This window comes from Parasteatoda tepidariorum, chromosome 11 (assembly GCF_982258835.1).
Source record: "Parasteatoda tepidariorum strain Cologne lab strain chromosome 11, Ptep-v5.0, whole genome shotgun sequence".
NCBI lineage: Eukaryota > Metazoa > Arthropoda > Arachnida > Araneae > Theridiidae > Parasteatoda > Parasteatoda tepidariorum.
This window is the reverse complement of record NC_141765.1, coordinates 50543437-50559054: the sequence shown is the minus strand read 5'-3', so window position 1 is coordinate 50559054 and position 15618 is coordinate 50543437. Positions and strand designations below refer to the sequence as shown.

The 15618-nt window shown below is 29.0% G+C and overlaps 1 protein-coding gene across 1 annotated transcript in view; it reads right to left on the bottom strand.

Annotated features, from left to right (window-relative positions):
* LOC107451050 (sodium-dependent noradrenaline transporter) overlaps positions 1-15618 on the bottom strand; it is a 203528-nt gene that overhangs the window by 60079 nt on the left and 127831 nt on the right. The window contains exons 4-5 of the mRNA XM_043046900.3: positions 10769-10900; positions 6063-6315 (exon numbers count right to left, since the gene is read on the bottom strand). Of these exons, the coding sequence (XP_042902834.1) occupies positions 6063-6315; positions 10769-10900 (385 nt within the window). The remainder of the gene's footprint in view (positions 1-6062; positions 6316-10768; positions 10901-15618) is intronic.

Genomic DNA, 15618 nt, shown 5'->3' with positions numbered 1-15618 from the left:
AAAATGTAAAAATGCCTCATATAACCCCGGGAAAAATATTAAAATGAAATTAATAATATATGAGTAAATACTATCACAAAAAAATTATAATAAGTTTAAAGCAGATTTAAGAATAAGTTTACTTCAATTTTATCACTATTAAAAGCATAGGTTTAAAGTTGACTTAACAATAAAATTTTTCCCTGCTTCAGCACACATATTTATTCTTAAATGATGATGACTATTCTTAAACTAAAGTGTATATATCTTACTAAATTTATCTAAACCTAGAAAAAGTTAAAGCTTGTAAAGATAACTGGAAGATATGAATAAAAATTTAAACAGAGGAAGCGGAAAAACATATTCAAAACTACTACTATTATGGCCGGAGCTGCATTATTTTTTTAAACCACTTGAATCGTTGCATGCAATTATTTACAAAAAATAACTTGATTTTTCTTTCATTTTTAAAGATGCTTAAGAATTTGGTGGGGAACCACTTTTTAAGAAAGAAAGATAGTTCTTTTCTTCCAACATCTTGGCCTTGGGTAAAAACCCTCTGTTGCGTTCAGTTTTGAAATTTATTTTTAATATTTTTATTCTTATTGTGTTCTATCAAACAATACATATGTCTAAAATGATGCGGATGCAACTCATTTTATTCTTACAGCTATGAAATAACTCTTGCATGGTGACATAAAATTTTTAATTAAAAATACATCAAAACTGACAAACAGGAATAATAGTAATTAAGGCTTATTCTATTATTACTAGTGAACTATTCGCTTGTCATATGACTTAGCCTATGAGTATGGTGTTTTTAGTAAATTTTCTTCTAATACGGAGGAAAATGCGTTGATATTGATTTAAGGAAACTATATTATTTTGAATATATCTACTGTTACGTAAATTAAATAGTAATCTTTTTAATCCTTGAGCAAAATATGTTTTAATTGAAACTATTAAAATATAATCAATATTTTTCTCAACTATTATTATTAATGAAATAAATTATATACAAAAAACATTGATTAAAATATTTAATTAAAAAACTGTATCATAAAAATTATTAAAAAAATTAACTGCTTTTCTCAAATTAGTCTTTATTTTTAAATTATTAATACTTTCTGATAAAGAATTTGCGGGAATTTTATGTGCTAATAATGTTTTGATTTTCCCCACTTACTTTTATAATTTCTGTTTCATTGTTTTACTTATATTATATAACTTACTTAGATTATATTGACTTATATTATATTTCTCTCTATATAACTTACAATATATATATGTAATTGATAATATACCACAGACAAATGCTTAATGACTGCTTTGTGTGTGTGTGTGCCGTTAGATAATTTTAAATACAGTGAAAGTGCTGTAACTAAGAAAAATATTGAAAATCCTGATATAGCTGATAGAAAAAATGCATTGAAACAATTAAATTTTATAAATTTTAAATTACTTACTATGATTAAACGTAAATAAGAACGTAATATAAGGTATAACATAGTTATTTAGTTAACATTTAAATGAAATCATATTTAAATAAAGAAAAAGACATGTAAAATTATACCAATCATAATCTCTATATTTTTTTTTGGAAAGTCAGTATTTTAAAAAGGGGACAATATATAAGGACAGTCTCTTGATTTGACATGTTTTTAAATTATTGACAATGGTTAATATTAAATGAATCAGCCTGATGTGATCTTGAAATACAAGGAGCTAATACTATATATAATCTTTCATAAATATACTCTCACTTTTAGCAATTCAGCAATCCTTGAACAGTATTTCGTCAATTTTGAGAATCATTTTGTCACGTAATCACTTGATTTGTAACGTAGTCACTTGATTTGAACGCGGACTCTCAAATATTTGACGAAAATGTTTCCCCAATTCGAAACCTCACGGAAGTTTAGTCTGGGAGATTGCTAACTAGAAAGATGAAATTAGAATAAAGACTAGACAATCGAAAATAAAATGACAAACTAATTCAACCGGCGCGTAAGGTGGTCCAGTAGTTGATCTCGTTCCAGGATAATCCGGGTTCATATCCCTCTTGGGTATAGTTGTAACTTATCGTTTTGTTTATTTTTTCTTTTTGTGTTGTGGCACTTATATGGTGCCCACTATAAAGTGATTATTAGAAAGTTAAATACATAAAGCACAATGAGGTTTTTTTTCTTCTTTTCTTTTCTTTTTTGGAGGAAAACAGAGTGAGAAAATATCTCTTTAATATTGATGAAACTCGTTTGCTTGATAGTTATTTCGTCACTTTTACGAAATTTTTGCCCGGAGCATATGCCAGGGAACACTTATGTCAAAAACGAAGAAAGTTTCATGATATTTGAGTGAGTATCCATGCCTTACAGTGTAATCAAAAATTGACCAACTTTTAATAACTTTTTCATTGCTGATTTCCTTTTTTAATCATAAATAATAACGATATAACTAATAATATAATAAACGTAATAGAGTTAACTATAATGGATGTAATGATAATAATTTAACTATTTATCATTATAAATATAAATTTAATACTTTATTGCGAATTTTTTTTTGTTCTCCATACATTTTTTTAAATAATAAGATGTTGAAAAAATAACTGTTTTAAACTATATTTCGAAATTTTGAGTGAATATTCGGTAACAAGTGTTAGAATAAAGATTTAGTTGATTTTAAGACGAAAAATTGCATGGCACTACTTCTCCTCATCCAAGGTGGTGACTTCGTGCTGTAGAAAAAGGCATATTCTCAATTTTCCTAGCCATTTTGTTTAATATTAGTGCACAATTTAGTTCCTTACCACACATATGTTGCCTCACTTACTGTGTGCTAATTCTATAATGAAGTTATAGTAGATTTTAAGGCGATAAATAAGGTGGAACAAAGTTATACTCAACGTGGTGACTTCGTGCTATAGAAAAAGGCGTATTCTCAATTTTCCTAGCCATTTTGTTTAATATTAGTGCACAATTCAGTTCCTTACCACACATCTGTTGCATCACTTACTGTGTGCTAATTCTATGATGAAGTTATAGTAGATTTTAAGGCGATAAATAAGTTTTATACTCAACGTGGTGACTTGGTGCTACGGAAATTTGTTTCTTAATTTGCCTAACCATTTTAAATAATGTTTCACCAACTACATTAAAAAAGAGTTTTACAGGTATATTGTGGAAAATATTCAGCACTTCCAACTTAATGAGATATTCAAAAATAACTTAGAAAAGGGGCACTAAATTATCCCATCTTACGGTGCTAATAAATATAATAAATTTATGTATATATTGCAGTTGAAGTAATAAATCTAGCTTGAATTAGTGACAACCTGCGCTTGATAATAATAACCACGTTTTTTTGGTAAATGGGAAAAAATATGCGCGTTAGTCACTTTAGCCGGTGATTAATTCTTTCAGGTGCGGAGAGATAAAAATTTTCCCACTTACTTCTGACAATAATATAAACCACTAAAATCGCTATAGTTTAACAAACCTATTACTATTAACAATGCGGTTTTTAATCAACCACTTTTTATTGTGAAAAATGCAAAGATAAAAGGAATTGCTTCATTGTGGATGTGCGTACTGTGACCACAATTATCATTGCTTTTATTCACTAATTTTCTTTGATGATGTTACAATGATGTTTGGTGAGTGTGATTAATTAGGAATTATCTATTTAAACTTCAAACCTAACGCCATTTTTATATGTCTATGTGTTGTGATTATAAATTTTTCTTTTTAGAAACTGAAATAAATTCAATTAACTTGATATTGAAAATATGATTGCGTGAAATTACTGATACATTTCTTGATTATTGGTGCCATTAAGACTGATGTGCTGATGTCGGAATGAACATTATCAGCATTAGTAATATCTTGACCGTCATGAATACTTCCCTCATCCTTGATCAATATATGAAAAAAAATTGTCACAAAGACGCCATCCAAAATATTCCGACATTTAAAAAATACAAAAGTTTTCTATTTGTAAATACGATATGTTTATTACACTAGAAATCTGAATATTATATAACCTAATCAATAATAATACCGTTTATATTGAATCAGAATCAAAGTTAACGCAGACAGAAAGAGCAATACAATTGAATGATATATGATAATTTTTGTAGATTAATACGGAGCAGTAATCACAGAAATGATAGCTGTTTATCAATAAAATACTTCTTTCAAGACTTTCTCAAACATCTTGAACAGTTATTTTTACGTTAGCTATCACTAGATGTCATTTAACTAAACAAAGGTATGAGTTTCTACTACTCCATTTGGAGATAAATATATTTAGCTATCCAAGCTATATTACACATTGTACAATGGCTTTAAAACCAAAAATGTATTTTTGTATATTGTTGTTGTTGTTGATTTACGTCGCACTAGAGCTGCACAATGGGCTATTGGCGACGGTCTGGGAAACATCCCTGAGGATGATCCGAAGACATGCCATCACAATTTTGATCCTCTGCAGAGGGGATGGCACCCCCGCTTCGGTAGCCCAACGACCTGCGCGCGAAGTCGAGCACTTTACGGTAGCACAGTTTAACGAGGACCAATACCGCACACCCTCGGTCCCTACGCAGACTGATCCAAGTGGGTCACCCACCCGCACACTGACCGCAGCCAGTGATGCTTGACTTCGGTGATCTGATGAGAACCGTGTCTTAACGATCAGTCCACTGCGGGACTTTTGTATATTGAGAAAGTTATTTTTATTGCTTAAGAAGGTTTTTTTTTAAAGTGAAATCTACAATTAAGTTTTATTAAGAAAGAAGTTGTTGAGTTTGTATTTAGAATAAACCAGGTTTATTCGAAGAAAAAGAAAAACGGATTAAGAACCATAAAATAACAAGAAATATTAGCAAAATCAGAAAAAGATATAGTAATAAAAGTTTTGAGAAAGTTATCAGTATAAATATTTGTAAAGTAGCTTTTTTAAAAGTTTACCAAAAACTCTTCGATTTTACACACATTTTTAAAGTTCTTTAGACGAAGATAGTACTTTTTTCACAAGCACTGTAATTGTTTTCTTATATCATCGCTAAGGAGATAAAGTAAACGATTATTTCTTAGATCTAAACTCTAAACAATTTAATATAATTTAATTTAAGTATACGTATTTCATTAATATTTAAGTCAAGTAAGTGTTATTTGTTTCCTTGTAGCATGAAATTTCGTCAAAAAAAAGCTAAACATTGCAATCATTTGATTTTTCCAATTTTTCTATTTGATAATCTATATAAATACAGGGGTTTAAATTTATCGTTTTCAAAACCCAACTCATAAATGAAGGTGCTTTTTTCATAAAATCACGTTGTTATGGAAAATAAACTCACCAAACCACGAAAAAGAAAACGAATGAATGCGAATAGTGTTTCCTTAATAATGAGATTATTAAAAACTAAAGATCTCAGAAGACGAATGTGCATTAGATGCATTCGAAAACCAGATTAACGGACTATTAGAGAAGGCAATTTAACCATGAACTTTATCGCTTTTATAATGAACATGAGATTACTAAATATATCAAAATTCGAAGGATGAAATAGGCTGGTCACCTAATGGTGTTACAGGATGAATGCGCAACTGAAGGGATTTTTATAACTAGGCCACCAGGAAAACGACTAAGGGGAAAACCTTAACTCAGATGGTCTGATTCTGCAGATAAGGACTTCCTCGTACTGAACTCTAAAAACTGGAAAACTGTTGCTGAGAACAAGTCAAGATGGAAGAGAATTCTCGAAAAGGCCAGGGCCCATTCTGAACTGTCATGCTAATGATGATGATGATGATGATGAAGAAAGAGCTAAACACCTTTAAACAATTTATGTAAAAAGAAAACTACCGACTTTATATAGAACATACTAAAGTAAAGTTCTTTTTTTTAACTCTTAAAATACCAATGCATGAGTTTCAAATGAAATAATTGCTTTTTGAATGAAAAATCAGAATATGTATAATTTAAATTCAGTTTAGAAGCATATTAAAAACTTAATTTCTACCATTTCATATAAAAATGAGTCACGGTTTATGATTTAATTAAAACCAAAAAATATTACTTACTCAAAAAACTCCAGGGCTGGTGAAGTTCTGTTAGCACGAAAAGTGGACGAATTGAAAACTGCTGAAGGATCTATGATATATCCACTGCTATTTCTGCTTTCCCAACAGCGATCTGTATTCCATGGATTATTGCATCGAATCCATGGTAATTCAGCGGAGAAGGATATAAACATGTAATATAAAGTCCAAGCTATGATGACATTATAATAGAATGACACGTACCAAGATACTAAGACACTGCAATATCCAACACCTATGACAGAAATGCATCATTTTCAGGAAGCTATATTGAAATAATTCGCAAAAGCTCAAAACTTAAGTGTAATTATTAGTTCATTGCATTATATTAATTTCTTACGTATTCTTCTCTTTTACTTCTCTTTTTTTCAATTTGCGCATTTTAATAGAGGGCGTTATTTTCTTTTGTTTTAAGTGTTTCCTTTTGCATTTGGTTTGCTTGTGAAATCGCTGTTTGACCGGTTTAATGTGAGTTTTTATTTTCTCAAGTTTTTGTTTGAATTTCTTTTTGGTTTTATGTACTTGATGTATTTTTTCCTGTACTTATACAAAACCTTCAGGTTACAGAGAGAGTTACTTTTGGCATTTAATTTTGCCTCTCTCTCAATAGAAAAGGTTTTGTTTTATGCCTTCCGAGGCCGGTACCCCCTGAAGACGTTGGCTTCGGTGGTCATATTTTTATTTTTACTTCCTTCGTTTTCTTTAGTGCTATATTATTTGTTCTTTCTTTTGAAAATTCTGCTGCTTTTAAGCGCGTTTCTTTCAAAGAATGTTTTGTCAATTAAGAATTAAATATTTTGTATTCTTTTACTATAGTGTAATTATTAGAACATACGTATTTCTCTACTGCTTTCAAGGACGATGCCCAAGGTTTCACAAGTATTTGAGGTTAGTTTTTTTTGCAGTAATTTTTGATAAGGAAGTAATACATAATAATGTGACGAAAGAAATTAGTTAATATATTTGGCAAAAAATAAATAAATAAAAAATATTGATCTATCTAAATGATTTTTGATCTAATGTACGGATCTTTACGTTCTAGCACTAGATCTTAATGGTTCAAAGGGATTCAAAATGGTTGTAATTAATTAGTGCAGATGATGTTTTAAGATGCAAAATTAGACATAAAAACGTACTTTCTCTGAATAAACATACTTTTTTTCGACTTATTCGGGTTTATAACCCCCAAAATATAGGAGTAGCGGCATTCTGGGAAATATGCTCCCAATGGTTTGGTCAGGAGAGCTGTCCCAAATTTCGATCTTTTAATGTTAATTTTACTTTTTGCGTATTTATACCATATCTCCTGAACTTTGTGCACGAATTGACAAATTTTTGCGCACAATTATGCAATTCGTATATCTAAGGTCAATTCCAAGCAAAAAATAAATTTCAGTAAATATTTATTATTTTATTTAATAATAGTTTAGATTTAAAGTTGATACGGAATCGAGCATTCATACACACTTCTGTAGTTAAGTCTATACTTTAATAAATGAGGAAACTTGCACCAAGATCAGATGCATAGAATTATTTTCGATCCAAAAAACGCCAGGGTTGGCACATTTTAGATATCGCTAATAGTTTGTTTACATCCAGTAATAGTTGACGTGAGTCAATTGTCTCCCTTCCCCCCGCTATACAATTTCTACTGAAACTTAAGTTCAGCATTAAAACGTTAAAATATGCATGCATGTTTTTAGCTGTATAATAAGGATAATTATACTTTAATTTTCAAATATATGTGATCTGCATAAAATAATTTTATAGCATTTAATTTCTATCCTTTTCAGTTTTGTTAAGTCTCTCATTGTTCATATTTTCTCCATGGATATGCATGTTTGATTAAAAAACTAATTCTATCTTTTTATCTTAAGAAATATTGTATACAAGCATTTTTTCTAATGCATTTTAAGATTCTTGCTTAATATTGTATAGTAAAAGTAACTAAAGATTCTAATGTGTATCATATCTTACAGAAATTAAAAATTTTAGTGTTACTGAATAAAAAAAAAATGGCTACTGCTACTTTACATCAAACATGGCTATGGCTATACCAAATACTGTAAAAAAAACATTCGAGATGTTTCATTTCAACAGGAATTATTCTTGGTTTTAGGAGTAGTGAAACAGCACTTTGGTGTAGAATTGTTACTCACCACTGTTGTTCATCTGTAAAATTTTTTTTTACAGAATAAAAAAAATAAATTCTTAAAAATTATTTTTTCAGATTCAATAGGAATCGTGAAGTTGCTTTTGAGATATTTTATTAAATTCTTAAACATAAGACATAAGTTATTAAAAAACTAATTTTTTAATTCTTTTTTTCTTTTCATTAATTCTCATTACATTGAATACTTTACTTTCCATTCTAATAATTCCGTTGTTCATTTTTAAACTTTGAGAACGTTCTTTTATTTAATAAAACTCAGATTTATTTTTTCTAATTGTTTCGAAATCTTTAAAAATAATAGTGAATTATTCATTTGAAGTTAATAACTTAGAAGAAAATAGATATGAGGATGGATCTTATTTTAATTTCAAAAAGTTATTGGGAAATAAGCTGCATTGTTTAATACGGTAAAAGAAAGCACACTATGTATAAAAGATTTATTTTTAATTTTCTCTTATAATTTGAAGTTTTAGTACTATTTATAAGTATAGAAATGAAATGCATTTCAAAATTAGATTTTTTAAAAAAATTTATTTACCTCAAGCTTTAGGAACTTATTTTAATTTATAAAAAAAAGTAATGATTTTTAAATATTGAAGTTTTAGACATGATTTGTTTTATGCTGTTTAACAACAGTTTTATACAATAAATAAATATATTACAGTAAAATAATAATTGAAAATGATAAGTAATTATGCAAAGGAATTATTTTTGAATAAACTAGATTTATAATTTTGTGCAAAAATTTTCCAAAATTTGACAAAATACAGAAAAAGATAAATAACATTATGGTGCACAAAATTTCGAACGTTCTTTTGGCTAAGCAATTGAGACCATATTTTTTAGATTATAGCTGGTCCCTATCTTAATCAAAATCTTATCCAAATCTTATCCAATCAAAATCTTATCTATCTTAATCCAAAAATCTTAATCGGTCGAAATAATGGTACGTTCATTCAGAGAAAATGATTTTTGCGTCTTATTTGATCCTTTAACTTAATCAATATTTATAACTAACTAATTAACATATTTGAAGTCATCCCCTTGAAGTACTAAAAATGGTAATGGTGAAAATTCGATTATTAGATCAAGAGTAATTCAGAGTGATATCTTTTCCTTTTTGCTCACTGTACTGGAATAAATGCAAAGTCCCCACAAGTAAGAGATTATTTAAGGTGAGATTATCCCCACAAGTAGGAAAATATTTAACAAGGGAATTATCCCTACAAGTAGGAAGTTATTTAAAAGTGAAATTATCCCTATAAGTAAGAGATTATTTAACAAGGAAATTATCCCTATAAGTAGGAGATTATTTAACAGTGAGATTATTCCCACAATTAGGAGATTACACAATCTCCAATAAAACCTCTTCACCGTCAATGAAAATTATCTCCAAAAGTAGAAGATTATTTATTACTGAAATTATCCCCGCAAGTAGGAGGTTATTTAACAATGAAATTATCCTTACAAGTAGGAGATTATTCAACAATGAAATTATCCTCACAAGTAAGAGATTATTTAAAAATGTTTCCTGTTATTCTAAAAGATATTCTTAAAGATATTCTGAGAGATCAGACTATATAGAAAAAAGGCTTGATGAGAATTCTCGCATTTCACTCACAGATACATTGAGATTTCACCATTCAGCTCTTGGTTATTTTCCTTAAAATTTCAAGGGATGCTCAATCAGTATTTCATGGTATTTCTTACTAAATATTTTAAATGCGTTTACCCTTAATATTTTTCAATGTTTTTATCCTTAATAAATATTTTTAAATGTTTTTACATGTACAGCTGGGCATGCAAGGGTAAAAATTACATGTCTTATTACATTACATTTTCTAAACCAGAGGTATTTAATAACCCTCTGTTCTGTTTGGCGTTTTCTTAAATAGAAAGAAACCTGATTCTTGACTTTTTTTAAAGTTTAGATAACAAACTTTAAAAAGAAATAAAATCTTGCACTGTAATTGCGACCAACTACAACCAAGGGGAAAATCTCCAAAAAAGCGAGAAAGTTGTCAAAGGCAGCTGGATTGTAAATTAGCGACCCAGGCATGTAAGATACTGTTTTTCACTAGCCTTGATTAAAGCTGAATTTAGTTTGAATAGGTTTGTATTTAGTTGTAAGAATGTGTGGAAAAAAATCAATTTATGCTATAAAATCACATCTTTTTAATATTTAAGGGATTTGGTGAAAAAAGAAACTAAATCCATTCTTACTTTAATTACTGCTTACTGTTTAAAAAAAGAAGGAAAATAACTTATTTTTGTCCCAGTCGAATTGTAAATCCAACTCTTGCATGAAGAAATGAAGAAACTTTACTTAACTTTTGGTAGTTTTAAGTTAGTATTAGTAAAAATGCTAAATATATGGATATAAGTTCTTTTTGCAGTTAACTCACGAATCCTTTTCTGTTAAGATACATAAATGCCAATAAATTAGTTTTATAATTACTTGCAAAAATCTGTAATGTATAAAATTTAGAAATTATGATATGGAGAAAATACTTACCTTTAAACAATGGACAAAATTTCCAAACACTGATTGGTCCTTGTCTGTGGTATTGACCAAGAACGAGCTCCATGTAGAACAAGGGCATGGCACCAAAGAATAACATTAATAGGTACGGAATCAGGAATACACCTATAAAAAGAATTTTAGAAACATAAATAAATGAGTTTTTGAATGATTGTGTTGTCAATTAACACTTTTTTAAAATCATTAGGATTTACGCCTGAATAAAACCTTGTCCTAAAGATAGAAAATTTCAAAATTTAAAGAAAATTTAAGTAATTTTTGAATTAGTTCAGGATTAATGATTACATTTAGTGTAAACATTTTTTATTAAAGAAAGAGGAGCAATTTTTTTTATTAGTTTATACACAACATTCATACACCTTCTTGACAGTTAAATGATAACTGTCAAATATATAGCGACAAAATTAAGAATTCAATGTAATGAAGTAACACTAACCGCATATTTTTTAAACGGATATTCTATAAAATGTATTTGACCCAGGAAGTTAAATACAAAAGTGTCGGATATTAAGGTATGTACAGTTGGCAAAAAAAAAAAAAAAAAAAAAGATATCACCCTGAATAACCTTAGTTCTATTGATCGGATTTTCACGCACTAAGTGTCAATCTTAGTGGTTCCAGGGGAAGATCTTAAGCATGCTAATTATTTAGTGCTAACTATTAATTAAGTTACGAAATCAGACTCAAAAATGTACATTATCTGAATAAACATATATATTTTTTTACATATTTGGATTCTTAACCTTCAAAATATAAGGAGTAGACGCAATCTGGGAAATATGGTTCGCATAGTTTGATCAGGAGAGCGATCCTAAGTTCAGACCCACTAACGTTAATTTCACTGTTTGCGTTTTTAGTCATATTTTTAAAACTAATTAAGCAATTAAAAAAATGCACCCACTCATGAGACCCATTAACCCCAAAATAATTTTATACAAAAAATAATTTCAAATAATTATTTATTGCTTAATTAAATTGAGGATAAAAAAATTTTGAGCAATGTTTCATAAATTTTTTATACCTTACTTGGATTTTTCTATTGAAAAATCTAAAGTTTCAACTGTTTTTATTTAGTAGAAGACGAGAAAATTAAAATTAATTATTTTTAAAAAAATACACGTCTTGACTTACGCGCGCGTAGCGTAAAACTTTGTTTCGTTAATAATGCCTATCTTTTTCGATTGCTAATCTTTTTTTTATTTTCTTTTAATTCTAAAATATGACGTTTATTTTTTAGCCTTCTAAAAATTTATTCGTAATTTAGTAAAGAAATTTGAATAAAACATATTATAGAAAAAAAAAAAAACATTTTTTTCAACGAATGTCGAGTTTTATTAAAGCATGTTTCCAATAGAATCTGATTATACATCATATTGGGATTATATTTAATGTGATTATATTATATTTCTTAGTTTGCTTTTTCAATAATATACAATTTCAATAATATACATACGTATGCATAGATTTGAAGCAATACATTTATCAATTTCTTCAATATATATTTTATAATTATTAATACTAATACGTAGTCAACATTTTTAAGCATCGTAAAATTTCTCAACATCTTCCATATTGTCTTAATCTTAAAATTAATTTTTTAATTAACTGTCTACGCTTGTTTCGCGGAACTATTTTACCAACTATTTAATTGAATTTTAACATTTTTAAAAATCTAATTCCTTACGCCTCCACGCATATTATTTTTTTATTAATATACTAATAAGCTTTTTAGTACTTAGGTTTTCCTTTTAAGTATAATTCCTTCTTCAATTATTATCAAGTTTTTATTAAAAGTAAACTTAGAATTATTTTTTCCTGCCATCTGAGAATAAAATCTCGTGAAGAAATTTAAAACAATCTGCTGTTAAAAATTATTCGACGCAAAACAGCTGACTATTTACTAAGCATAATATTTTTTCGAAAAATGAAGATAAATTATTGATTGTCTTTTTTTATTGCTTCTTGTGAGTTCAACATAGATTATCTAAAACAATGTTGATGTTTTGTAAGTCACTGCAAGTAGTATAAAGGTACCGAACATAAAGAGCTGTAGAATACGTAGCCAAATTTTTCAAGCGTCTTAAAATATCTCAGTATCTTAAATGTCGTTCTAACATCGTAAATCTGAAATTAAATTTTTATTTACTTGGGCACGTGTGATTCCCAGAACTATTCAACGAATTATTTCTTTATGCTACCACGTAAAATTTTTTCCGATAATATTCTAAAATATTTTGTTTAATTTTTATTGGTACTTAAAGTTTTCCTTTAAATTAACACTTGTTGTAAGTAATTGCTAAGTTTTTTTTTCGAGTATCAGAACTACAGCCAGTAAGCTGATAAGAACTTAAGAGCATTTACTATGCTAAAATTACTCAGTGCAAAACGTCTGACTGCTAGCAGAAAATAAGTGCACTTTTTTCTCTAAGATTGAACTATCAAATTATTTACTTTATTTTTAATTTGTTTGATTTGTGAGAAGCAAATACACATGAGTGCAACTCAAACCACAATTGTTTGCTTTGTTTTTTAAATGAACAAATTCGAACCACAATTTTATTTTGACGTTTAAACTTATATATTACACCGTTAATTTTAAGAAAGTTGCTCTTTTGAAAAAAAGATTTTGAAAAAAATTTACTTTTGCCAGATTTTGAAAAAAATCTATTTTTCATGCATAATTCCCATGAGATTAATGTAGCATAATTTGTTTTTAGGAAAATGCTTTTCATGTTAAACAGCAAATACTAAAAATTGAAATTGTAGAAAGATCCCGAAGCTGTGCCAATTTAAAAACTATCATCTCATTTTAAAAATGTAATAAAAAATGAGTGATTATGAACTTATTTTGATAAAAAAAGTACTCAGCGAGGAGGTAAAAACTTTTTACAGAAACTGAGAATACCAATTTACCTATATTTCGTCATTAGAGGATAAAATGATATTACTCCAAAGAACCTACTCAATAATTTCATTATTTCCAGAATTGAAATCTGTTCGGACGAAACATATTATTTCTTGAAAGTTAAAAAAAAAAATTCAACTCTTATTATTTATCTAAGCTTATTTCATTAATTTAATGATAGCGGTATCAAGTTTAAGGATATGCGATGGAAGCCTTGCTTACTATTATACTAAAAATGCATTAAATCATATAACTTGAATTTTAAGTAAATTATATAATAATTTTAATGAAATAAGGGTTTAAACTCGATCGAAGTACGCCTAAAGTACAGCCTAAAATATATGTAGAATAAAGTTTGGAATCGATAAATAAAAAATATATTTTCAAACAGCTTCGAGTAGGACGGAAACGCTAATTTGTTTGAAATAGATGTCCTTGCAACGATTCAGTTTTGATTCCTGGTGCTTAGGGACATTCCATTTTCACATTCGACTTTTGAAATTTCAATTGTAAAAGGAATTTTTTTATGTCCGTAAAAAATGTTATTAAGGCTAGCAGTAAAAAAATTGTACTGCATTGATTTTTATTGGAAGGTAGTGACTAATTATTTTTTCAATATAAGAACCTATGCCTTTATTTTTTTTAAAACTTATTTTAATATCGCCTGAAGTAATTTAATATACTGTGTTACTAAATGAATAATCCCAAGAAACTGAATCGAAAAGATTAAAACTTCATTGATTTAAAAAATAATAGCTAATAAGAGTAAACATATTTTGAGCGTAAAATTATTAGCGTCACAAGTCGTTCAAACCAGACGAGTCTTGAGAATGTTTGCTTATATTTGAATGCTCGAAACAGCTTTTGTGTACATATAAACCAATAAATTTAGATAATGTTCCAGAGGGTGGGGCTGGAGGGCTAAACCCCACAACCTCTGTCCACCAAGAAATCAAAACTGCAAGTGTAATGCATACGTTGAAATAGTTTTCTCAGAGGAAAGTTAAGGAATCCATGTATTGGCTATTAATTGATTAAATTTAATGCCAAGGCTCTTTTTCTTAGCCTTGCGCATTCAAATGTGTTGGAGGAAAAGAAAAGGGAGAAATAATAACGAATTTTAATGAAATAAAATCATCAGTAACCATATAATGGATTTCGAATTCAATGCTAATGTTATAGGCAAATGTAGAGGGAATCTCTAAAGTTAGATTTCATTCTGTGCTCAATTCAAGGTTGTGGTATAGGAAGATTACAAATTATGTTAATGATTTTTATATACACTGGTTATCATAAATTAAGGAAAAATCACAAAAATAGCGATAACTCTTTCAAAAGTAAGCCAAACCGTGCAAAATTTGCATATGTTGTCCACTAAGAGTAGCTGAGTAAAATTGCAATATGCAAATTAGTGGCGCTGCACTCGGCTTACGTCATCTGCCTGGAGCATAAAAGTCCAAGTTTGAGAGAAAGCACACAAATTTTACTGTGATTGCGACATTGAAAATCTGAGATAGCCAATTCGTAATAATGACCTCTAGGCATCATTTGCCTGAAGAACTACGATGGAGAGCCATCGGGAGACTAGAGGCAGGGCAGAGTCAATCAGAAGTGGCCAGATGGCTAAATGTGAGTCCATCTGTGGTTCATAGACTTTGGAGGCAATTTCAAACCACAGATTCGGCATCTAGGAGGTTCAGTCAAGGACGGCCAACTGTTACGACCAGTGCCGATGACCGATATTTGACATTAAGTGCACGCAGGAATAGAACCGCTACTCCGACACATCTTAGATCCTCTCTTGCTGCAGCCACCGGAAGGTTGGTGTCAACGTCAACTGTGCGCAGAAGGCTCCACGAAGGTGGTCTGTATGCGAGACGACCAGCCATTTGCGTGCCGCTCACATCACGCCATAGGA